The sequence below is a fragment of the Musa acuminata genome, chromosome BXJ2-6 (assembly GCF_036884655.1).
Source record: "Musa acuminata AAA Group cultivar baxijiao chromosome BXJ2-6, Cavendish_Baxijiao_AAA, whole genome shotgun sequence".
NCBI classification, from domain to species: domain Eukaryota; kingdom Viridiplantae; phylum Streptophyta; class Magnoliopsida; order Zingiberales; family Musaceae; genus Musa; species Musa acuminata.
The window spans coordinates 40683183-40704227 of NC_088343.1; the positions used below are offsets into that span (position 1 = coordinate 40683183).

The window sequence follows — 21045 nt, forward strand, 5'->3', positions numbered from 1 at the left end:
TATATATATATATATATATATATATATATATATATATATATATATATATATATATATATATATATATATATATATATATATATATATATATATATATATATATGAAATGAACCCTTATCAAGATCAATCAATTTTCATCAATCAAATGAATCTCGATAAAGAAATTACAGTCCCATAAGTATTGTCTTGGAATATAACATAAGTATAAGGAAATTACAGTCCCACATCGAAAGTGGACAGGATTAAAATTGACTTATAAGGATCTGATAAATGTACTATTATCAACTCACGACGTTGAGCCATCACTGGGCTATGCCTCACATGTACTATGTTAGGATTTGATCTAGGTTATGTTAGGGCTTGACATCCTCGTCAAACCCTTATAAGTCAATCTTAATCTTGCCCACTTTCCATATGGGACTAATCAGGGGTGTTACAGTACTAATATTAATAATAAAGAAAAGCCACTTGTAATTATTTTGAATGTTAAGTATAATCTCATTAAGGGTAATAAACTTGCAAATACAATGGATATGTTCAGATATATGCCAAAAATCTTTACATGAAAACAAAGAAAAAGCTAAAAATTAAAACTAAAAAGAAATGACAGAGGAAAAAGAAACTGCAAGCAACTATTTGAAGATAATTTAAAAAGGGATGGTTTACTTAATAATTCAAACCAAACAGCATGGTAATCAATGACAGCTCCTGATTCTTCAACAAATCATGACAATCAATGGGCAAGAGACATTTAGCACTACTTCCATTTTGTGTTTTTTGTTTCTGCAAAGTGATGGTTCATGCTTTTTCTTTTTTTTTGTCTGGAAATACTTTTACCACTACACATTTTCAAAGTAAAATGCTATTTGAACATATAAATTCTTTAAGAATTTGAACATGATTTAAGAACCAAAAGAAACTAAAAATCTAGAACCGAAAAAAAAAACACTAAAAAACAAGCAAGGGAATGCATTGCAGGGAAAGAGAAAAGAGTTGCTATGTCACCAAAGCAATAATAAGTCAGCAAAAGAATCTAGATAGAGGTATTATAAGTTCCATCGATGTAACCATCAACAGAGATACTACAGGATAGAGAGAAATCTCACAGAGGATCTAAAATATTGTTGTCTACAAGCTGCACTTGCTTGTAGGTGAAGAAATCTTGCATTCCATCATTCTCTCAGCATGTAGCCCTTTTTCACAAAGAATTTCAGAAGATCCTGAAAGCCCATTCAGAAGGTTCATCAAGGTGGAAGCATAATCTTGATGGAGCTGCGGCTGACAGACCAACAAAGAATGATCACTGATATGGCTGCCTGCGATTTAAATGGTTTATATGGAAATGCAAGTGCCAAAGAACTTTAGAAGAACAACCAAAGATTAAACAGAAGAATAATCTCTATGGTTTCCATATAATCAACATCCAATATAAGCCACAAATGTTGTCAGAGGTAAGAGATCAGCAATCCCAAATTAACTTTCTCGTATCATACAACTCAACTAGGAAATTAACCTATGCTAATACTGATATGTGTATCCAAATGCTTTTATAATGAGAAAGCAGAGATCTGCAGCTTGATGTGTTACATCTTATTATCTATAGTATAAATTATGAGGCAAGACCAACTCTATGAACAGATTTTTCTTGCCACAGAATCTAAGTGTTATTCTGGTGCATAGCCATTGAAATGAAGAAACAGATGTACCTGCTCGATGATGAGGCTTTGGTGATAGACCGGAAATAGAATTTTCAGAACTGTGCTCAAGACAAAGAAACTTGAAGCTTTCTTAACAAGAAACATTGGAATTGCTAATCAATGCACCGGAATGGCTAATTCATATCATCTCCTGCAAAATAGCTGCTTGTGTGCTGATACTCAACTTACCTCCTCTACTTGGATATTACTGCAAATTTGGAACAACCTTTTGTGTTATTTATGCAGTGAATAGAGGAGTTCATTGATGCCTTCTCAATAACTTATTGCACAGATTTATCATACATGGATGAAAAACATGCAGACAACCATAATATTATCTGTGACAAGTCTGCAACAATTGTCAACGATGAGAGTACTCAACAACCCTTATTCTAATTGACCTGAATGGAAGGAATATGTTTGACTTTGATGAAATCCTCTCCTTCCGAGGGATTCAGTCTCTTGACAAAATGTTCTGGCATGCTTACTAGTCTCAGCTGCTGCAGTGTGACAAGAAACTCAAGTCCAAGGGGTACTGTCTTCAATTTTGAGCATGACATGATCCACATCTCCTGGATGCATCGCATCGCTCCATCCTCTACCTCCCATTCTTCCAACTCTTTCAGATCAGTCAATATTAGTATCTTTAATTTTATGAACCCACGATTGGCGCATCTCAGCACCTTACCCTGGTATGCCTCGTATAGCTGAAGGAAGACAAGGTTGGGGAGCTGTTGCAAGACTTCAAATGGATCTGCAAACAGTCCGGATAGACCCAACCTCAACTTGGTGAGGTTGCTGATGCCACTAAACCAGTGAGGCAATCTTTCTAGACGTCCAGCTATATGAAGCTTCTGTAGAGATGAAGGGTTCAACTTCTCCAGATCTATTGCTGTAGAAACATCAATGGAGAATATTGACAGTGACAACAGACCAGCCATGTTGTTGATGGAGGAGCACAAGACAGCAGCATCTTCAGCTCGCAGATCTCCAACAGCCAATTTTCTCAACTCAGTTAGCTTTCCGACTTCATGAACAAAGGTGCAGTCAGCTTGTACACCAGTCACCACTTGAAGATATTGCATACGTGAGAGTCCTAGTGGCACTTTGATGCTCTTTTCGTCTTGCCTCATCTCAAGGTGCCTCAGATTCTTCAAGCGTTTAATCTCAAATGACAACTTCCTCAGCTGGGTTCTTCTGATGTCCAGTGTTTGCAAGTTGCAGAGATTCTTTAATGACACAGGGAGCTTCTCAAGCCTTGTCCCCCTTACACTGAAGTACCTCAAGTGAAATAGATTACCCACTTCACCAGGAAGTTCCACTAAAGAAGCATTTTCTAGATCAAGTACTCTGAGTAACCTAAGGTTTTTCAACATACGCTCACTGATGTGAAGGGAATCAAAGATGCCAAACATAAAAAGAGAGCGAAGTTTTTCCCAACCTTTGTTTTGCAAGGCATCGTAGGAGCTCTTTTGCAATGAAATACGAGAAGCTCTACTAGGAATGACGGCCTGTTGATCTTCATAGACTGCTGAGAAATTCTGCGCTCTGGATATGGAGATAGAGAGCTGGTGGAGGAGATGATGGATTCGGCAGGCCTTCACGCGCCCACTACTGCTGATTATTGATATCTGAAACATGTTTCTGTTGATAAGCTCCATCAGGTACTTCTCGGCAACATCTTCCACCCTTTCCCGTTCCACATCTTTTATTAGCCCTTCGGCTATCCATAGCCTGATCAATTTCTTTCTCGGTATGTTCCAGTCTTGTGGGAATATGGAACAAAGTAGGAAACAAGACTTTAATGGATAAGGCAAGTCCTTGTAACTCAAGAACAGAGGACCCTGCACCTCGACTTCATTGCCGATGAGATCACTGTAGATGTTATTGAGGACATGATTCCACTCCAATTGTGATCTACCTTTTCGCAGCATCATTCCTCCCACGATTGCTATTGCCAAGGGCAGCCCATGGCACTTCCTTACGATTCGTTCGGCTACTTCTATTAGCTCGTCGGGGCATGGTTCCGATACCGCAAACACTTTGTCACAGAACAATTCCCATGACTCCTCATGGGACAGCGGCCGAAGCACATGCGTGCAGCTCCTCGCGCCCACCACCGACGCAGCCACCTCACTGTTGCGAGTCGTGATAATCACTCGGTTTCCATGACCATTGATGGGCAGAACGAGTCTGATCGTCTCCCATACACCTCTGTCCCACACATCGTCGAGCACCAGCAGAAATCTCTTCTCCTTTAGAGTCCTCAGCAGTAGCTCCTGCAGCTGCCTCTCGCTGAGCGCGTCGATCTCCGTGGAGGGGATCTGCATCAGCCCTTTGGCCACTTCGTTGACGAGGTTTCCGAGACGAAAGGATCTGGATACGTAGACCCAAGCCAGGTGATCGAAGTGCCTTCTCACATCACTATGATTGAACACCTTCTTGACGAGCGTGGTTTTCCCCACACCTCCCATGCCCACCAAAGACAGAACACTCAACTCTGGGCTGCCGTTCATCAACCGACCAACTACAGCATCAAAATCTTCCTCGAATCCCACTATACGTTCTCCTTGATGGGTCCAGGGAGAAGAAGCCAGCAGACCATGGATCCATCTATTGTGCAAGTCAAGTGAGGTTGATCTATCCCCTGCTGGATTGATATACCCCGACCTCCTCCTAAAATGGTCGTCGAGCCTATTTTTGATCTCCCTAATTTTCCACCCAACTCGATGCCGCGATCTCAAATGACAAAGGAAGCAAGCAAAGGGATGCGAGCTGATGGCGTCGAAGGCGTCGATGATGTCCTCAGAATCATAGACTATGGCTCGGATCTCGTCGGCCCAACTCATGTGGTCTTCGGTGGCGCTGGTCTCCGTGTTTACCAGGAACGAGCGCATGCTTCGGAGTTCATCCCGGAGCCAGTCCACACCGTCGCCAACGGTCGACAAGAGGTGGCCTACGTTTGATATTGGAGCGGCGATAGCAGAGGCCAGATTCGGCAGTAGGGAGGCCAACATAGCTTCCGCCATGGGTCTTTGAGTTCGTCTTCTTCCTCCTCCGTGTGGTGTGACCAGATGAAGCAAGCGATGCTTAGGTGGACCCCATACGCTGACCCACAACTGATGCTAGCCTAATGAGTCTTTTTAGTTCGTTTCTTTCTCTCCTTCCCTCCCTAATTGACTACTAATTGTAGTCATTAGACCCGAGTCGTGCATCAAATCATTAAATGACTACTAATTGGGTTAACCAAATTTACTTACATTTTATGATCAAAATAAAATATTAGCAAATATCGTAATATACTATAAAAATTGTGAAAGATATTATTTACATAGCAATAATATATATCGTAATATACTAATTGGGTAGGTTGAGAATCCAGCTGAGGAGAGAATATGACGAGAGTATAAGATGGTGTTTTACTATTCACAAACCTATTTTATCTTTTATTTTCCCCTCGTAATTCTTTATGCATCGCTGCTTATCGTGAAGAGGTGTTGAGGTAAGAGGAAGAGGATGTATTGACAAGGCTCCGATAAAACACAAAAAGAGGATGGAAGAGACAGGACGAGAACATTGCGAGACGACGCTGCTCGTCGACACCGCTCGCCTCTCCCTCAATGTTGTCCGAAGAAAAAAAATAAAAAGGAGGTTTACAAACAGTAAACTTCTTTTTAAAATTTTAATATTTTTAAACAATCTCTTTTCAGATGAACGTAAATACCAAAGGATAATATTGAGCAATGTAGACGACGAGATAGCATCAAACTGTAAGCAATGAATGATATCATATCGCAATATCATATTGATGGCAACAACAAGTAAGAGTCAACGACAATAGCGTCAACAATAAAAATGAAATAAGAGATTATACGAAGAAAATAAATAAATAAAATCGATAATACTAAGGCTTGCAAATAGTAAAAAATATTTAATTATTTTTCAAAGAGTTATCAAAAGCAAGAGTTGTGAACAGAAAAAGAAGCTGTGAATTACCAGCTTCAAACCACATACAAACTCCAAAGGCTACGTACATACCCAAGTTGGAATCAGTTCTTCTAAATTCAAATAAGCAAAAGAAAAGATCTAGGAAGCCAAATAAACAATTGAACTGAAGTATTAAGTTTACTAGTTCCTCAACAAACCTCTCTCTTAAATATCACAGTCTTATATAGTCTCCCTAGTTTACTGGCCTAAACCTTTGATTGCTAATATCGATCAATGTTAATCATTGTGGCTCAATCTTCCAACCTAATCCTCTCCAGCTTCCTATCTTTTCTGTAATTTGCTCCTAAGAAGCACATACAAAAAATGTTAATATTATGAATTTCCATCTTCATGAAGCATCTTGATCATCCAAAGAGTGAATATTTGGGAGTAAGTAATTCCTTCTGAAATGGAGATTAGATTCAAACCCATTAATGCTTGATCAAAGTACTTCCTGGACAGTTCTACATATCCTTATTGGTCCACATACTAATCTCGGATTCATATTCCGATTTCATTTACAAATATATGACAGCATGTAGGTCAGAAACCCTTTGATTCAAATGACCTAAGACTCCTGCACTGCGGGCAATGGAGCGATAGATCCTTCAGAAGCACCGCTGGAGAAGCACTGCCAGTCATCACACTTTATCATCATGGAACCACCATCTAGTCTCCTTTGGAGACCGACCATTTCGACAATTCTTCACGTAGTGGTCATTATCGGCCGGCCGTTGCTGCAGCCAGGAGAAAGGAAAGCTTTCCGTCACAACACCACAAAAGAATATGTATGTGATCAGGGCTACAAACGAATGTATGCATACCTTCATGGTTGCGCTTGATAACATCGACAAAATGCTGATGCAAACAGAGCTCACAGTCATTGCTGGTGACCAAGAATCATATAGAATATCTGCCAGTGCCAACAAAAGAATCATTGAGGGAAATTCTCAACGATACATGAACTGGAACATGCAAAGCCTTTCTGTCCTTTTCAACAATAGGTCTTAACCAAATCATGATAATTGGGATAATGTCCTTTCTGGTGACCAATAGCACTCTATTATTAGGCAAGACAAAAGGCCAACAATGAGCATCTATGGGGTGCTATTTATTTAAGTGTTCCAATTTTCGCAGATATTTATAACCTCAAGTTATTTGTTTCCTAAGTGGTGACAACATGGCTGTCCATTTTTTGGTCAGGAAGAGGTATGATTATCATACAAGGTGAAATGCAGAAAATTTCCCATTTGCCATAAAGAGGTCGAGGATTTCAACAGAAGTATACTCAAAATTAAGTCAGTTCTATCTAGAATGTACTATATGCAGATGAAAGTCAATAAGTATACAAGATCTGCAAATTGAATGTGATTGGAAGCAAATCTCTTCACTAAAACTGGTGTTCGAGCAATTGACAAAATAACAAATGGTATAAAGATGAACACCCATAGATAGTGGAAGTACATAACAAATTAATTCATTATTTTTTCATATAAATTGCCCCCTTACGGCAATGTTACGGACTTAGCTAGAGTTGCCTAAGTTGTGAGACACCCTTACGCCAATTTCACGGACTTAGCTGGAGTTGCCTAAGTCATGAAGCACCTTTGCGTCAATGTTTCGAACTTAGATAGGATTGCCTAAGTCATAAAGGTTCCCTTGCATTATCCGTCCGCAAAAGGTCAGCCTAGTTACAACCTCATACAGGTCCCGTAGGACCTGTAAAAGAGATAATTAATTAGTTCGAAGGCGAGTGACAGACAAGTCTCGACGTCTCACGAAGATAACAACTTTACAAGTAATTCAGAAAACACTCGGTATGCAAGAAAGAAAAGAGAGGAAGGAGAAAACAAAAACTTCATAAGGCAAACGAATAGTCACAAGTCCACAAACGCTTGCTCACCGAATGTTGGGCGCGATGGCAAGTTCTCGTAGACTTAACGTGCAAACTTATGAAATCCAATCAATGTCTAACACTACCTCATACTCTTATCCAGCCAAGTGTCACCTGGGGGGTTCCAGGGTGCTGAGATGGCTGACGTTTTAGCACCGCACCACAGCCTGTAGAAAACAAGCCGTGGTACGCGAAAATGAAGCCATTTTGGGACAGTTTTGCCCATCATGGTGAGCGATCACTCTGCAATGCTGCGATCTGTTCTTGCTCATAGTTTTCAAGCAAAACACACAAAACCAAGGCAAAACACACTACCAAGCATCTGTAAAAGCAAACAAAAATGATAAATGATTCGTTGACAAATATGTTGTAGGTGCGCAATGACCGTTTATGACAATATAGCATAACTCACTTGCTCAAGCTAAGCTATAAATGTTTCGAGTAGAAACTTTCCCAACTTTACCTTTGATATGTACTTAGTTTGTGCCAATAAGTATCTATCTTTTTAAACATCTAAAGAAGCATAAATGTCATATCCTCTGAGCCTATGAAGTACAAAAAAGAATGATTCAAATGATGACAATGAATGTTGGTCATGGTGTGCTTGCTTATTAAGTTATGTTCCAAATCTCACTATTGTAGATTAGCCACCAAAGCCATAGAAGCAGTGTTCTAGATTTATCATGTCCACGAGCAGAAGAGAGGGTTTATCTAAAATGTGCTCATGCGACCGATAGATGTAGTAATTAGAAGAGGTAAAACGATTACTATTAATGGTATAAGAAAAGACCCAAGAAGACCTTAAAAGACCTTAATAAAAACTATAAATAAAGGTCTAAATACTTTTGACTTTACATATCTCAATAGTAGCAAAAGATTCATGTAATCAACCCCAAATAATTGAGGCTTTACGACTTTGTTGTTGTTGTTCTTGATAAGCAGAAGAGAGGATGAAAAACTTCAGACACAATATATGAAAATTGATGAAGAAGCAAGGTGTTCTGTAGTGGTTGTTGCATGAGTCTCATAAATTATTATGATTTGCATTAAGGCCATCGATGACACAAACATGAAGCCAGTTTGAGATTGATATCAAAATAATTGGAGAAATGGGGCATTCATAAGAATCACAAGCAATCAATGTAAATAATAGAAAAGTACATAAATATGGTCAAACCTTGGTCCCTCTCCTATCAGCATGGTGCATCTCTATTGCTTATTAAGCCATAGAATAGCCTTATTGACTATTAATTGAATCCAAATATTGATAGACTCAGCACAGTTCAGCCTGGGATAGTTTGGTGCAGTCTCTCAACACATCTTAATCTAGCATGGTCGAGACCTGTCCAACTTAGTACAACAATTCATCGATCAGAGGAGAACTCCTACACATTTTGTGGAGGAGGAGAAAAGCTAAATTTTGAAAGAGAATGGACATATAAAAATTGAGGACAGGCCTTGGTACAATAGTAAGGTTGCTCCTTTGTGGACTGCGAGATCAGAGTTCGAGTCACGAAAAAACCTTTCTATATTTAGAGGGAAGGTTGCAGATATTAACTCTCCTCATACCCCACATTGGCGGGAGCCTCATGCATGGGTAAGCTCATTATACACTAGGTACGCCCTTTTTTCAATGGACAACTCAAAACTAATATGTGAGAATGAAAAATTATCTTCTCAATTCAATTCTAGTTAAGTTGAACGGAGCTAGTTGACCAAGCTATCTTACCAAAATTTAGTAACAAAATACTCTTTTCCTATTATTTTAGGATTGGTTTTTGTCATTATTCTCAAGCTATTTCTTTAAGTCTTTCCTTGTTTTAAATTCTACCTGGTGTACAAGGAACCTAATGAGAATTAAGTACAAGTTAGGTAATCAATATAGGATTGTAGCAGATTTGCAATGTGACAACTTATGAAATTTACAAAAGACATCCTAAACTAATTTAAATTATTCAAAAATAAATAAATAAAAAAGGTCCTGCATCCAACTGTGCTGTATAATCATCAAAAAGGAAAAAAGTAGAAAATTCTGCAGCGAGAAGGGTGGCAGCCACAGCAGGCCAGCTACTGCAAACCAGTCTGATGAAGGTTACCTACTGCAGCACAGCCTGATATGGGTCGGATGCAGCAGGACAGCCCGCAGGCCAGTTGCTACTATAGGCTTGCTGCAGGCCACCTGCAGACCTGTAGCCTAGGAAGACTGATGACTGCAGGCCTTGCAGATACCGGCTCAGCAGAAGCTGCAGCCTGAGTCCAGCAACTCAGGAACCTTGATCTCAACATGAATTTGGAAATGAATTGAATTTGAATATGAATCTCATATAGAAGCAGATTCATTATCACTTCTTTTGTTATCGTACTATTCCATCGCTTTGTGATACCTTTGCCAACTCATCCTACAGATCAAATTTATTGGTTTTCTTAGTTCTTCAACATACATGATTGCATTTCTTTCCCTCATATGTTATAAGTTGTATTAATATCTATAAATGCCTATGATAATATCTACATAAATAAATGAACGAATGAACAAGATCAATGAATGATGTTACATGACATTATTCCCTGCTCAAGGCAAGCAGGTCATATGGAATAGTAGGCTATCAAATGTTATGGCTTGGTAGGGGAATTATGGTGGTGGAACATCGTGCCATCATTTTCTGTGAGTACAATATGGATTCATCCATTCCGAGATATCATGTATTTACTTGTGCATCAGTGTTGAATGATAAGTATGTTTATGTGCTATGTGGCATACTAGATGAAGTGTGATCCATTATGATGCATGTTATATAACTTTGCATTGTTTCTAGCATATTTCATTTCATTGTGTTCATTGCATTGAACCTCATTGGCATGTACTTTCGGATATATGAATTTCTATCCTAAAGTTCCCCACTCAACAATGTGGCAAAAATGAAATTACGACAATAAATTAACAAGACATCATGAATACACTTGATGATCCAATATCTCTACATAGATGTCTTTTCGGAAAATAGCTTTTATTTTTCATAGCTAGATGTAGCTAGAGTTTTAACATAACCAGAATGACTTGTTAAATTTATAGATCTCTGATGAATCAATGAGTTTAGCTAACTATTGCTCTGGGGAGTTGTTGTTGAGAGGTTGAAATGTTCCTAGTATACCCTGTTATAGACAAATATATTTGGGACATCAGACACATAAACCATGATTGAGATCAATCTGGTAAGGTAAGAAGGCAGTTCATTTATCTAGTCTTTCTTCCAAACAATTTAGGGCTCATAAGGGGAGAAGATGATATGGGAAGGCCCAAGCCCAATATGCACATCAATGGGAACCGTACATGCAGAACAATATAAAGTTGACATGTGTTTCCTATGCCATAACATAGTCTTCTGTCAAGACATTGTAACCCTGCCAAAGAATCAATACCCAACCCAATTTGAGGGATCAAGGTTGGATTACTTGACACACAACCTGCAATAAGTGCCCTAGTTCGTATAACAATATCAAAAGATTCCTTGGCCCGAGGTACGTACACGATTCTTCCATTTATCCTACTAAATTAAGCATTGGAGGGCTTGTAAGAGGCATCTCGTGCCTTCTAAGCATCTGGTTGGTAATGCATGTTATCCTTCGGAGTTGATCAACAATCAATTAAGTAATGAAGTCAGTTCCATCTTATCCCCAAAATAAACAATCTAGTTCCAGCAGCAACACCCAGAACTTTATTTTGCAATGTTGGGAAAACAAAAAGGAAACGTGTTAAGCATCAAAAGTGAAACCATAAGAGTATCCAAAAAAAAAAATGATGTTCCTCTATAAAGATCCTTATGCGATGCAAGAGATAGAAGATGTAACACAAACACATTTAATTAAAGAAATTTTCAGTCAGAAACTTGTAACCAAAATGAAGAAAGCAAATAACAAAGCTAGATGTTCAGCACAAAAATGAAAAGTGCCCATTCAAGAAAAGAACCCTGGTGACAATATGAAGCATTGCTAAGCTTAAAAATTTTATATTCCAAAATAATAATAGATTAATTTTACGTAAGATGAAAATCCTCGTTAGCATCAGCTGAGAGCAGGATTACCTAAACAGATATGCCCATTGCTATAGATGTGCGGATGAAGAGGCGCAGGATGAAGAAATATGACCTGATCAAAACCCAATAATTATAAACTTAGTTCTAATTAACCGAAAAAAGTAACCTTTATCAAGAACATCTCAACCATCCATCACCTGCGGGGCTTCCATGGGGTAATGCTCCGGAAAATCGACCTGAAGCTGGTAGGTCTCGTTCGCATACAACGTACCCGGCGCCCCAGCCACTTCAATGACCCATCTTTAAACCAAAAAAACAAAAAAAAAAGGTAATTAGAGAAAATAGGTTCCATCAAACGAAGGATGGAATATGACAAGGGAAAACAAGGCCCAAGACGGAACCTTTGGAGGTTATCAGCAGCCTTATGCTTGAAGCCGGCCGGGGGGTTGACCTGCCACTCCGCCAGCTCCTTCTGGAGCCTGTTGCATGCGATCTTGCTCAAGGACTGCAAGACGATCGACCAAATTAGGTGAGTTCCGGCAATATCGGAAGACGGAAATAAAGCGTAGGGGGAACTGGGAAGAGAGGAGGAGGAACGGAGATCGGAAGGGGATTACGAAGAGAATTCGGGAGGAGAAGGAGAAGGAAGAAGACGAACCTTGCGCGAAGGAGCGGAGGAGCTGGTCATGCTTCGGCGGCAGCGGCGGAGAAAGACACAGAAGAGAGGAGAAAAAGGCCAACTTTTTGTCCTTCGACTCAAGTGTTCCTCGTTTTGTCCATCCGTTGCTTGTTTCCCAAGTTCATAACATTCACTCAGACCAACTCGATGCAGTATAAATTCTGAATCTGATTGGTCGATTTATGGGGTTTTGGGGAAAAAATCCCAAATTTTAGGGTAACATTTCCATTTCTATATTTTTCAAAAAGAGTTTATTTCCTTTACAGAAAGATATAAAAAAATTCTTAAAAGAGGTTTCTGTCAAAATCCAATTTGAGTTAAATTAGGGTTCAGTATATATTTTTTTAATAGAGTTACAATATTCTTAGTCTAAAGTATTTTTGTAATAAAGTTATAATTTTTTTATTTATAATATTTTTAAATAAAATTATAGTCTTCTAAACCAAAAACTGTATAGCATCTCATTATTTTTTATTATCATTCGTTCATAATAAAATATTATAATTTTTACAAAAAAAATATTTAGACCTAAATTTAAGACAAAGTGAGATATCAAAACTTTTATCTTAAAACATGTTAATTTTCATCCAAAATCATTCAAATTATCAATCAAATCGATATATATTGTTACTGAAAATTTTAATTAATCAAAATTAAGTGATAATGTATATGTTTTTATTAGAAATATAATATTTTACTGCAAATATGTTTTATAATATCATTCTTTTAATAAATAAAATATATATTATAATATTTTTTAAAAAATATATAGGCATAAATTTATGGTAACGCCAAAAAAGAAAAACAAAGACTTAACACAATATATCAAAATATTCTTAATTTTTTTATTTAAAATTACTTTAAAAAAAAGTAAATAAAATATTTTTATGAGTATTTGAATTAATTAAGATTTATTTGTAGTGTTTTTAAATAGGATAATAGCTAATGGTTCGTTTGAACTAAAAATATTGCTAGCCCCCTACGAAAACAGTATGACCGGTTTGGTTTAACACCAAACCGGTTTACTAAGTTCGGCCTTTCATAGAAAACTCAAAATGTGAGACTTGCATGTTCATCGAATTCATCGTACAACTAATAGAGAAACATATCATCCGATCATAGTATGACGAAGAAGAAGGTGGAGTAGAGAGAGCATAAAGATACCAGGAAATATGACTCAATGAGTTGGCTTGTTGAAGACGCAACAACGGTGACATAGAACAATACGAGATTAAGTGGTAATAAGATTCATCACTACTCATTATTTGGTGATGAAATTGAATTTCTAACCTTTTAATTATAGTTTATTCCTCCTGTAATTAGTGTTTCTATACTTTTTAAAATTTATATTAATTTTTTATATTTATATAAAATAAAAAAAATTAATCTCATTTTTTTCTCACATTATCGATTCTACCAATAAAAATATAAATTTAATACTTCAAGATATATAAATATATATATAGGTATATAAGAAAAAACCTATTGACATAAAATATTATATGTAAAATCCATGATTCATTTTTTCGATTTGTATCGATATATTGATCAATTATCGGTATGATACGTATCAAGTTGTACTAAGTATATCGACATATGATATATGGATCATACTGATGTACCACTCGTATCGATTTCTTATCGGAAGGATACGTATTGCTCGTATCGAGTGATACATCATGATGAATCTTGATAAAATATTTCACATATATATAATAGAATTTTATGTTGCAATCATTATATATTTAATATTGGTGTTTTCCAACTTTAACATCACAAATGACATCCTTTATTAATTGGAGTATCCAACAAACATCCAAACTCCATGAAGATGATTCGGACACATACCACATACGGTACGATTAATTAGGCTTCAAGTAGATCCCGAGCGCATTAAGATACGTCTCTGCATTTCCATAGAAGCCGATGATCCTACCCTCTGTCACGGTACTTAGCTGGTTTTGCCTAAGTCGTGCGGCACCCTTGCGCGTCCGTCCGCAAGGGTCAGCCTCCCCGAAGCCTCCCTTAGTCCCTTAGGACTCACAAAAGAGAGAACAAGATAGAGAAAACGCCTCACTCGGGATCCACAAGCAAACATGTCCGAAAAACACTTCATAGACAATGCAAATTACAAACAGACTTTACAAGCTCTGAACAGTTGCACAACAAAGGGTAAAATGGTCCATTACAGACCGAAAAGCTCTCGCACGTGTCCACATGACACTATCTTTATTTACAAGCCTAAAGAGGCCACCAACCCAACTAAAGTGGGACTATTAAGCCTTCGGCCGCCCCTTTACATTCTGTACAAGGCATGAACATGCCAGAATACACGGACATACATAAGCATTACATCAAACACATTGTTTCGAAGTTTGTCCGTGACATTCTCCCCCACTTATCCCTTCGACGTCCTCGTCGAAGCCTTTGTCGACACTACAACTCCTTACCTTTGCTGAGTCTTCAATCTTCTGCTTCAGCTGCAATGCGCCTCCTGGCTCCCAGCTGCTCTCCGCTGCTGTTTTTGAGTAGTCGAATCTTTGATCCGCCATGCTGCTGCAACTCACCAATGACTTTGACTCTGTTGTGGGGTTGGCTGAGTTGTGTTGATCCTTGTTGATTCCTGCGGATCCGCCAGATGAAGGAGAAGACCATCCTTACTGCGCCAGTCTCTCAGAAATTCCTCATGCTGTTTGAACTGGGTGGATGCTTGTTGGAGCTTTAACGAGCATCATCTCGCAAACTTCTGAAGTTTCGGGTCCTTCCTCCACAAAATCTGCTCATTGACTCTTCTTTCTGTTAGTTGTCACATCCAAGTAGGTTCGCATCACTTCCGCTTTCGATTGGCTTTTCGTTGGGAAATGAGGCGGACAATCTACTCTCAGTAGCGCTGATCACCGTTGGTGGGGATTTGACAACTGTTGTCTTTCATTATCTTCGAAGAGTCTTTGAACTTGTGCAGAGCTCCTCTATTGGATAAATAAGAGAATTGGGGTACTCGGTTTCGCCCATTCTCTTAAGAGTTGAGAAGGCAAAGGTTACTTGACTTCGCCCGCCTCCTCGAGGTTGTACTTCATGCATCAAGCTGGTTACTGAACTTCGCCTGCTCTTTGCTCACACTTCTGAAGCACTTGAAGTGTTTGCACTCCTTGCGTTGAGTTAGCTACTATGATTCACCTTCTCAATGCCATCGAACTTCTGGAATGCGGGAAGTTTTCACCCCAACTTGGAGTAATTCTCTGATAGATGAGGTCGCCTCTGGGATTGTACCGACTTCTCCATCAACCCTGCCGCCTACTCCACTGAGTAGCAAAGGTACAGCACCGCGTACTGCCTGCTTCGTTCCTTGGTCGTGCACTCTTGCATGACCCGAAGTCCTTCACTTAGGTCTATCTTGATGAGAAACTTGTTGACACCGGTCTTACGAAGTTTCGTGGCCTCTGCCCTTCAGCCTTGTCACAGTACTTGGAGATTGCCTCTGCATGCTCCACCTCCTCGGCCCCTTTCACGACCAAGCGCTCTCCCTCCGTGAGAGCAAGGGATCAATGCCTTTCACGGAAGTCCCGCCTCTGCGGTACCATGGCGCTACCATGCCCATGGCACTACTATCCGTCGACTCGCATCTGCATCCCTTTTCTTCACAATTAGTAGATATGCCTCTGTGGCACTCCTCTGAGTCCACCTCCATTCTAACTGATGCTGGATTTTTGGTAGCTAAGTCCCTCTGGACTCGTCGTCGCTTCCTCGCCCCTTTCGACCCCCTGCTTCAACACCTCTGTGTTCTCCAAGCAGCTCCCTTTGGTCGATGGAAAGACAGACTGCAACTCCCATGCATGGCCACTGCCATCACGTTGTAGGGTTTGCACCGATTCTGCTCTCCTTAGCTTCTTTGGTAGCAATGTTCGCTTACTCGACCTTGTCCTCTGACTTGTCGGGCTCCCTTAAGAGAATGTGAGCTCTGGAGCAGTCCAACTCTCCAGTTGCTTCGATCATACTGCTGTATGATCAAGTCCCTCCCATGGGACTCACTGGTACTTGCAATCAAACTTTTCCCTTGGTGGAACACAGCCCCCATATGCTGATGACCAAGGCTTTCATCCGATGCAAAATTCGATGCACGCACGGAAGACCCGCCTCTGCGGTACCACGGCCTTCACTCCTTGAATCCATAGCCCTTCTTACCGTCGTGTTGTTCACCGAAGTGGAGCTCCCAGTAGCTCCCGATCATACCTCCGTATGATCTTGTCCCTCACGGGGCTAAGTCGTGTGTATCGCATTGCCACGAACTATACCACCACGATCCGCTGCACCATGTCGCCTCCTGGTGACATCTCCATTGCATTCTGATCCTTGTGGAATAAACTCGAATTGTGAACCCTCCATGTGTGGCCTCTGCCAATACATCGCAGGGTCTCCTCCACCTTCGATTTTGTTCGCTCCTTTAGCAATCGACCTTCATCCACCCACTCTTGGGTCACACCTAGATGAAGCACTGCTCTAGGACAGTCCGTCGCCTAGTAGCTCCCGAAGTCACCCGACTTCGCTGCAATCAGTGCACCATTGTCTGGATCCTGGGCCTCTGCCCCTACCAGCACAATCTTCGCTGCGCACCGCCTCCTTCACAACAACTTGAATGACAACACTGTGGCATATTCTTCAAGAGTACCCGCCTCTGGGTCCTCTTGCCCCGTGCTAAGGCCTTTTGAACTCAACTTCGCCTCCGCAAACTGAGTCGCCTTAGTTCTTCCACCAAATGCTCCTCCGAGATGAAGTGCATGTGCCCTGAAGCTCCCTTCATCTTTGGCACCATGCAAGATGAGTCCGCTCCATTAGAATGAATGACCCATGGAACAACATGATCCTACTCTTGCCTCTACAAGAGTTCATGTCCTTGACTTCTGTCCAAGGAAAGCACTATGCCTCTGCTCCACGTTCCATCTTCTATGCTGGCTCCCTTCATGCGGTTTGGGTACTTCGCCAAGTTACACCTAAGTTGCTCCGCTCCTCGTTTTTGCATTGAGTTGATGGTGGCCCTCGCGCCTACCATTCCACGGGTCAGCCTTCCCTTGAGTCCGATCTCCATATCGACTCCAAGTGTGCCTTCATTTGTGTTGCTTTGGGTCGCTCCCCCACTTGATCTCGCAATGCATCCACCAATGCATTCTCTCAAGCGAGATCATGCGACGACTCCTCGCCGCTTACTCAGTCCGTCGAGCTTCGTGGGGTTGTTGGTTGTTGAGATACTCCTCCTCAACTTGTGAGGTCCGCCCCACATGATTCTCCCTCTGGAGAGCCGGGACTTATCCCTCCTGGATAACTGTCCCATTGGAGCAACATTTCTCTTCGTTTCGGAGACCACCATCCCCTTGGACTACTCTGATCTGCTGAACAAACTGTGCATTGTTCTGCCTCCTGCAAACACACTTACTAGATTGCGACTCCACGTCAATACAGCCCCCGCTGCACCCCTCAAGGCCTAGCAACATGCTGAACTCGTTGCACCCTTTCAGCCTCCCACGGACGTATCCTTCACATGCCGAAGAGAAAGTTTCAATGCTCAATGGCACCGAGTTTCGGACGCCTTGGGATGGCCACGAACATTCCATCGTCCGCATACACACCCATGCATGAGCACCAAATTCTTCGAGCTAACAATTCCCCTCACCTCTGTGAGCTTTGCATAACTCTTTTGGTCGTTGAACAACTCATTCCACCTTGCATGGTCTCATCCTTTTGCCAAGCGCCCCGCTTGCCTTGAGCACCATCAGGTATGGTTGTCAACGTTGAGCCGTAGCTCAAACTCAGCCATCCCAACCTTTGTGCGCTTCAAATTTTTCCAAGCTTGTCTGTTCTCGTGGTGCCTTTTACGCGAAGGGTTGGCCATTCCTCTGAATGCCAATCTCAGATGCCCGCTCCTCTGAGCGACTCCTTTTCCCTACATCTCCATGCCCGTTTTCCCCCAAACGGTCGCGCGTGTGCTGACTGCCCTCAACGCAGCCCCGCTAGGTCCCCCACGTTTGCATGCTAAGTGTTTTTATGAGTGCTTGTCCCGCTCTGATACCATCTGTCACGGTACTTAGCTGGTTTTGCCTAAGTCGTGCGGCACCCTTGCGCGTCCGTCCGCAAGGGTCAGCCTCCCCGAAGCCTCCCCTAGTCCCTTAGGACTCACAAAAGAGAGAACAAGACAGAGAAAACGCCTCACTCGGGATCCACAAGCAAACATGTCCGTAAAACACTTCATAGACAATGCAAATTACAAACAGACTTTACAAGCTCTGAACAGTTGCACAACAAAGGGTAAAATGGTTCATTACAGACCGAAAAGCTCTCGCACGTGTCCACATGACACTACCTTTATTTACAAGCCTAAAGAGGCCACCAACCCAACTAAAGTGAGACTATTAAGCCTTCGGCCGCCCCTTTACATTCTGTACAAGGCATGAACACGCCAGAATATACGGACATACATAAGCATTACATCAAACACCTTGTTTCAAAGTTTGTCCGTAACACCTCGGCGACAAGAACGGAGAAAGCGACCCCACCACCCTGTCCGAATGGACCGTGTGTCTTCCTCATATTAGTGACAAAGGTGAGTTGGGATACGCATCGAGTTCCACGGAAGTCTTTGACATGGCCTGAGATACAATTGATGTATTCTCCCTTCCGGAGATGAAACTGCAAGATGAAAAGAGTGGGTTAAAGAGTCGGATAATCAAAATATTTATCATGAATAAGTAACGAGTTCCAATCATATATCTACTTCTTTCGATTGTGTCCGGTGTTGAATGTACTTTGATCTTCTTGCATATGAGAAGAAGAGATGTTAAGAGTAATATATTTTTACCAATAGCTTAAACTTTCCTTTCTTCTCGTGTTCCTCTTTTATTTCACATCTTCTGTCGAGAGAGAGAGAGAGAGAGAGAGAGAGAGAGAGAGAGACAGAGCAAGGGTGCCTGGTGGGGGTTGCCGCCGGAGCCCGTGCCGGAACGTTTCGTTGGGCGTGCCGTCAACGACGTACCAAACCTTAATGGAGTCGACGATCAACCCAGCATAAATCTGCACCCTTGTGATGCGGGAAGCAGGTCCCATGTCCCAGTGAGCCCCTTTGTTCCCTCCCCATGACCCCACCTTGATCACTCCTGCCTGCATCCATCACAAACACACACGAACCATGTCAACTCCTCTCCTGGGAAAACATTAATCCATCTCTCTCTCTCTCTCTCTTATATCTTTCTCACCATTGGCAAGCTCGGTAGGAAGCTCTTCTTACAGCGCACTCTCTGAGAGAGATGAGATAGGGTCTTTATAGAAGCGATTAGCCCGGCATGCATGCGGAATTAAGAACAGATGAAATTGATTAGGTACCTCAAATGTCATTTATATTGACTTCCACATATCCATGCATCTACGTCGGATCCCGACGGCTCAACACACAAGCTGTCTCTCTCTCTCTCTCTGTCTTTCTCTCTCTTTTTCCGTATGGTCAACACTGAGGAAGCTTCCTTCAGTAGGTGATGGCTTAGCCAAAAGCTTTTGGAGACATTATCTCTGCATATGACGGGATATGTGGTCAACACACTCTCGAGTCATCAGTGCATAGCGACAATTCTTCTCGTCCTTTTTCTCCTCTATTTATTGCATATGACGGGAGCATGTCCTCTTGAAAGATCGCATATCCCGCTATGAGTTTGAAAGACAATGACACTGCAATAAGTGATGATGATGATGATGGCAATAGGTTAATTGTATCTAAATTCTACCATAAGTCAAAGGTTATATGGGAAGAATGAAATTATATATGGTTGAGTGTGAGTAACTCTAGGATTACTAGTGGCATAGGAAGCTAATTGAACCACTTGTTTCTAGACCATTTGAAATTGAGCTAATTTAATGAAACCTCATCTTCATCCTTCACCTCCACCCCCTCTCCCTCATCTTCCTTCACCTCCTCATCCCTTGTCTCATTCCTCCTCCTTCTCATTCACCTTCTACCTTTCCTCCTCCACCTTTTACTCCTCATCCTTCCCCTCCACCCTCTACCCATTTATCTTTGCTTTCTTCTCTTATGCCTTTCCCCTATCTCATCCTCATCCATCTTTGCCTCCTCCCCCTCTTGTGTCTCTTCTCCTATGATACAATTCTAAAAATAAAAAAATATTAATCATCTTAAAATCATATCATAGTGATTTAGTAAAAGTTTGAATTGGTTTAGCACAAGTTAATTAAGTTACACTTGAAATCAAACTAAGTTACACTCGGTTACATGAGTTATTCAAAAAAAATATCTAATTTTAATAATTAATTATCTAAATTATTTTTTTTAAAATAATATTAATAAATATTATAATCATTTTTTAGTAATTTTGTGAAAGTTTGAGTTGGTTTAGTGGAAGTTGACTAAGTTATTCTCGAAATTGAACTACGTTACAACTCAATCAAAGTAATAGTTCAATAAATCTCAAAATTGATAACTAAATTATTATAAAAATTTATAAAATAAAAAAAATAAAATCATCTTAGTTTAATTTGAGGATATTATGATAATTAATTATCATAATTTTAAAAAAAATTGAATAGGTTTTGTGATCGAGTGTAATTTAATTCAATTTCGAGTGTAATTGGATTAACTTTCACTATAATAACCCAAATTTATGTAAAATAACTAGGACATGATTATAAGATGGTTAATATTATTTTTCTATTTTTAAAAAATTTATGATAAATAATCATCAATTTTTTTAAATTTTTTGA

General features: G+C 40.4%; 2 protein-coding genes and 1 long non-coding RNA gene across 4 annotated transcripts; all 3 read right to left on the reverse strand.

The window, feature by feature from the left end:
- Positions 1–1020: 1020 nt before the first annotated feature.
- On the reverse strand, positions 1021–4808 carry LOC103989434 (disease resistance protein RPM1-like). 2 transcript variants are annotated; one of them, XM_065114365.1, is made up of 2 exons: positions 1707–4808; positions 1021–1278 (listed from the first exon to the last, which is right to left on the reverse strand). In XM_065114365.1, the coding sequence occupies exon 1, from the start codon at positions 4724–4726 to the stop codon at positions 2090–2092; it is 2637 nt and encodes an 878-aa protein (XP_064970437.1). In that variant the 5' UTR covers positions 4727–4808; the 3' UTR covers positions 1021–1278; positions 1707–2089. The 2 variants fall into 2 exon arrangements, with proteins under 2 accessions (XP_064970437.1, XP_064970436.1); XM_065114364.1 differs by having other exon boundaries at positions 1021–1316.
- Positions 4809–6075: 1267 nt separating this feature from the next.
- Positions 6076–12429, reverse strand: LOC103989436 (probable ubiquitin-conjugating enzyme E2 16). The gene is made up of 6 exons (XM_009408276.3): positions 12271–12429; positions 12014–12117; positions 11810–11912; positions 11661–11724; positions 6509–6597; positions 6076–6421 (listed from the first exon to the last, which is right to left on the reverse strand). The coding sequence occupies exons 1-6, from the start codon at positions 12298–12300 to the stop codon at positions 6326–6328; spliced, it is 486 nt and encodes a 161-aa protein (XP_009406551.2). The 5' UTR covers positions 12301–12429; the 3' UTR covers positions 6076–6325.
- Positions 12430–18515: 6086 nt separating this feature from the next.
- LOC135613674 (uncharacterized) lies at positions 18516–19623 on the reverse strand. The gene is made up of 3 exons (XR_010487354.1): positions 19533–19623; positions 19248–19437; positions 18516–18969 (listed from the first exon to the last, which is right to left on the reverse strand). It is a non-coding gene; the product is annotated as an uncharacterized LOC135613674 (long non-coding RNA).
- Positions 19624–21045: the final 1422 nt, after the last annotated feature.

What these genes read in the sequence shown, in the direction of transcription:
- LOC103989434 (XM_065114365.1), bottom strand. Translation starts at nt 4,726, where the DNA reads ATGGCGGAAGCTATGTTGGCCTCCCTACTGCCGAATCTGGCCTCTGCT.
- LOC103989436 (XM_009408276.3), bottom strand. Translation starts at nt 12,300, where the DNA reads ATGACCAGCTCCTCCGCTCCTTCGCGCAAG. An exon ending in CCTCCGCTCCTTCGCGCAAG is followed by an intron (nt 12,118 to 12,270) that starts GTTCGTCTTCTT and finishes ATCGTCTTGCAG; the next exon opens with TCCTTGAGCAAGATCGCATG. An exon ending in CAATGGGCATATCTGTTTAG is followed by an intron (nt 6,598 to 11,660) that starts GTAATCCTGCTC and finishes TGGCACTGGCAG; the next exon opens with ATATTCTATATGATTCTTGG.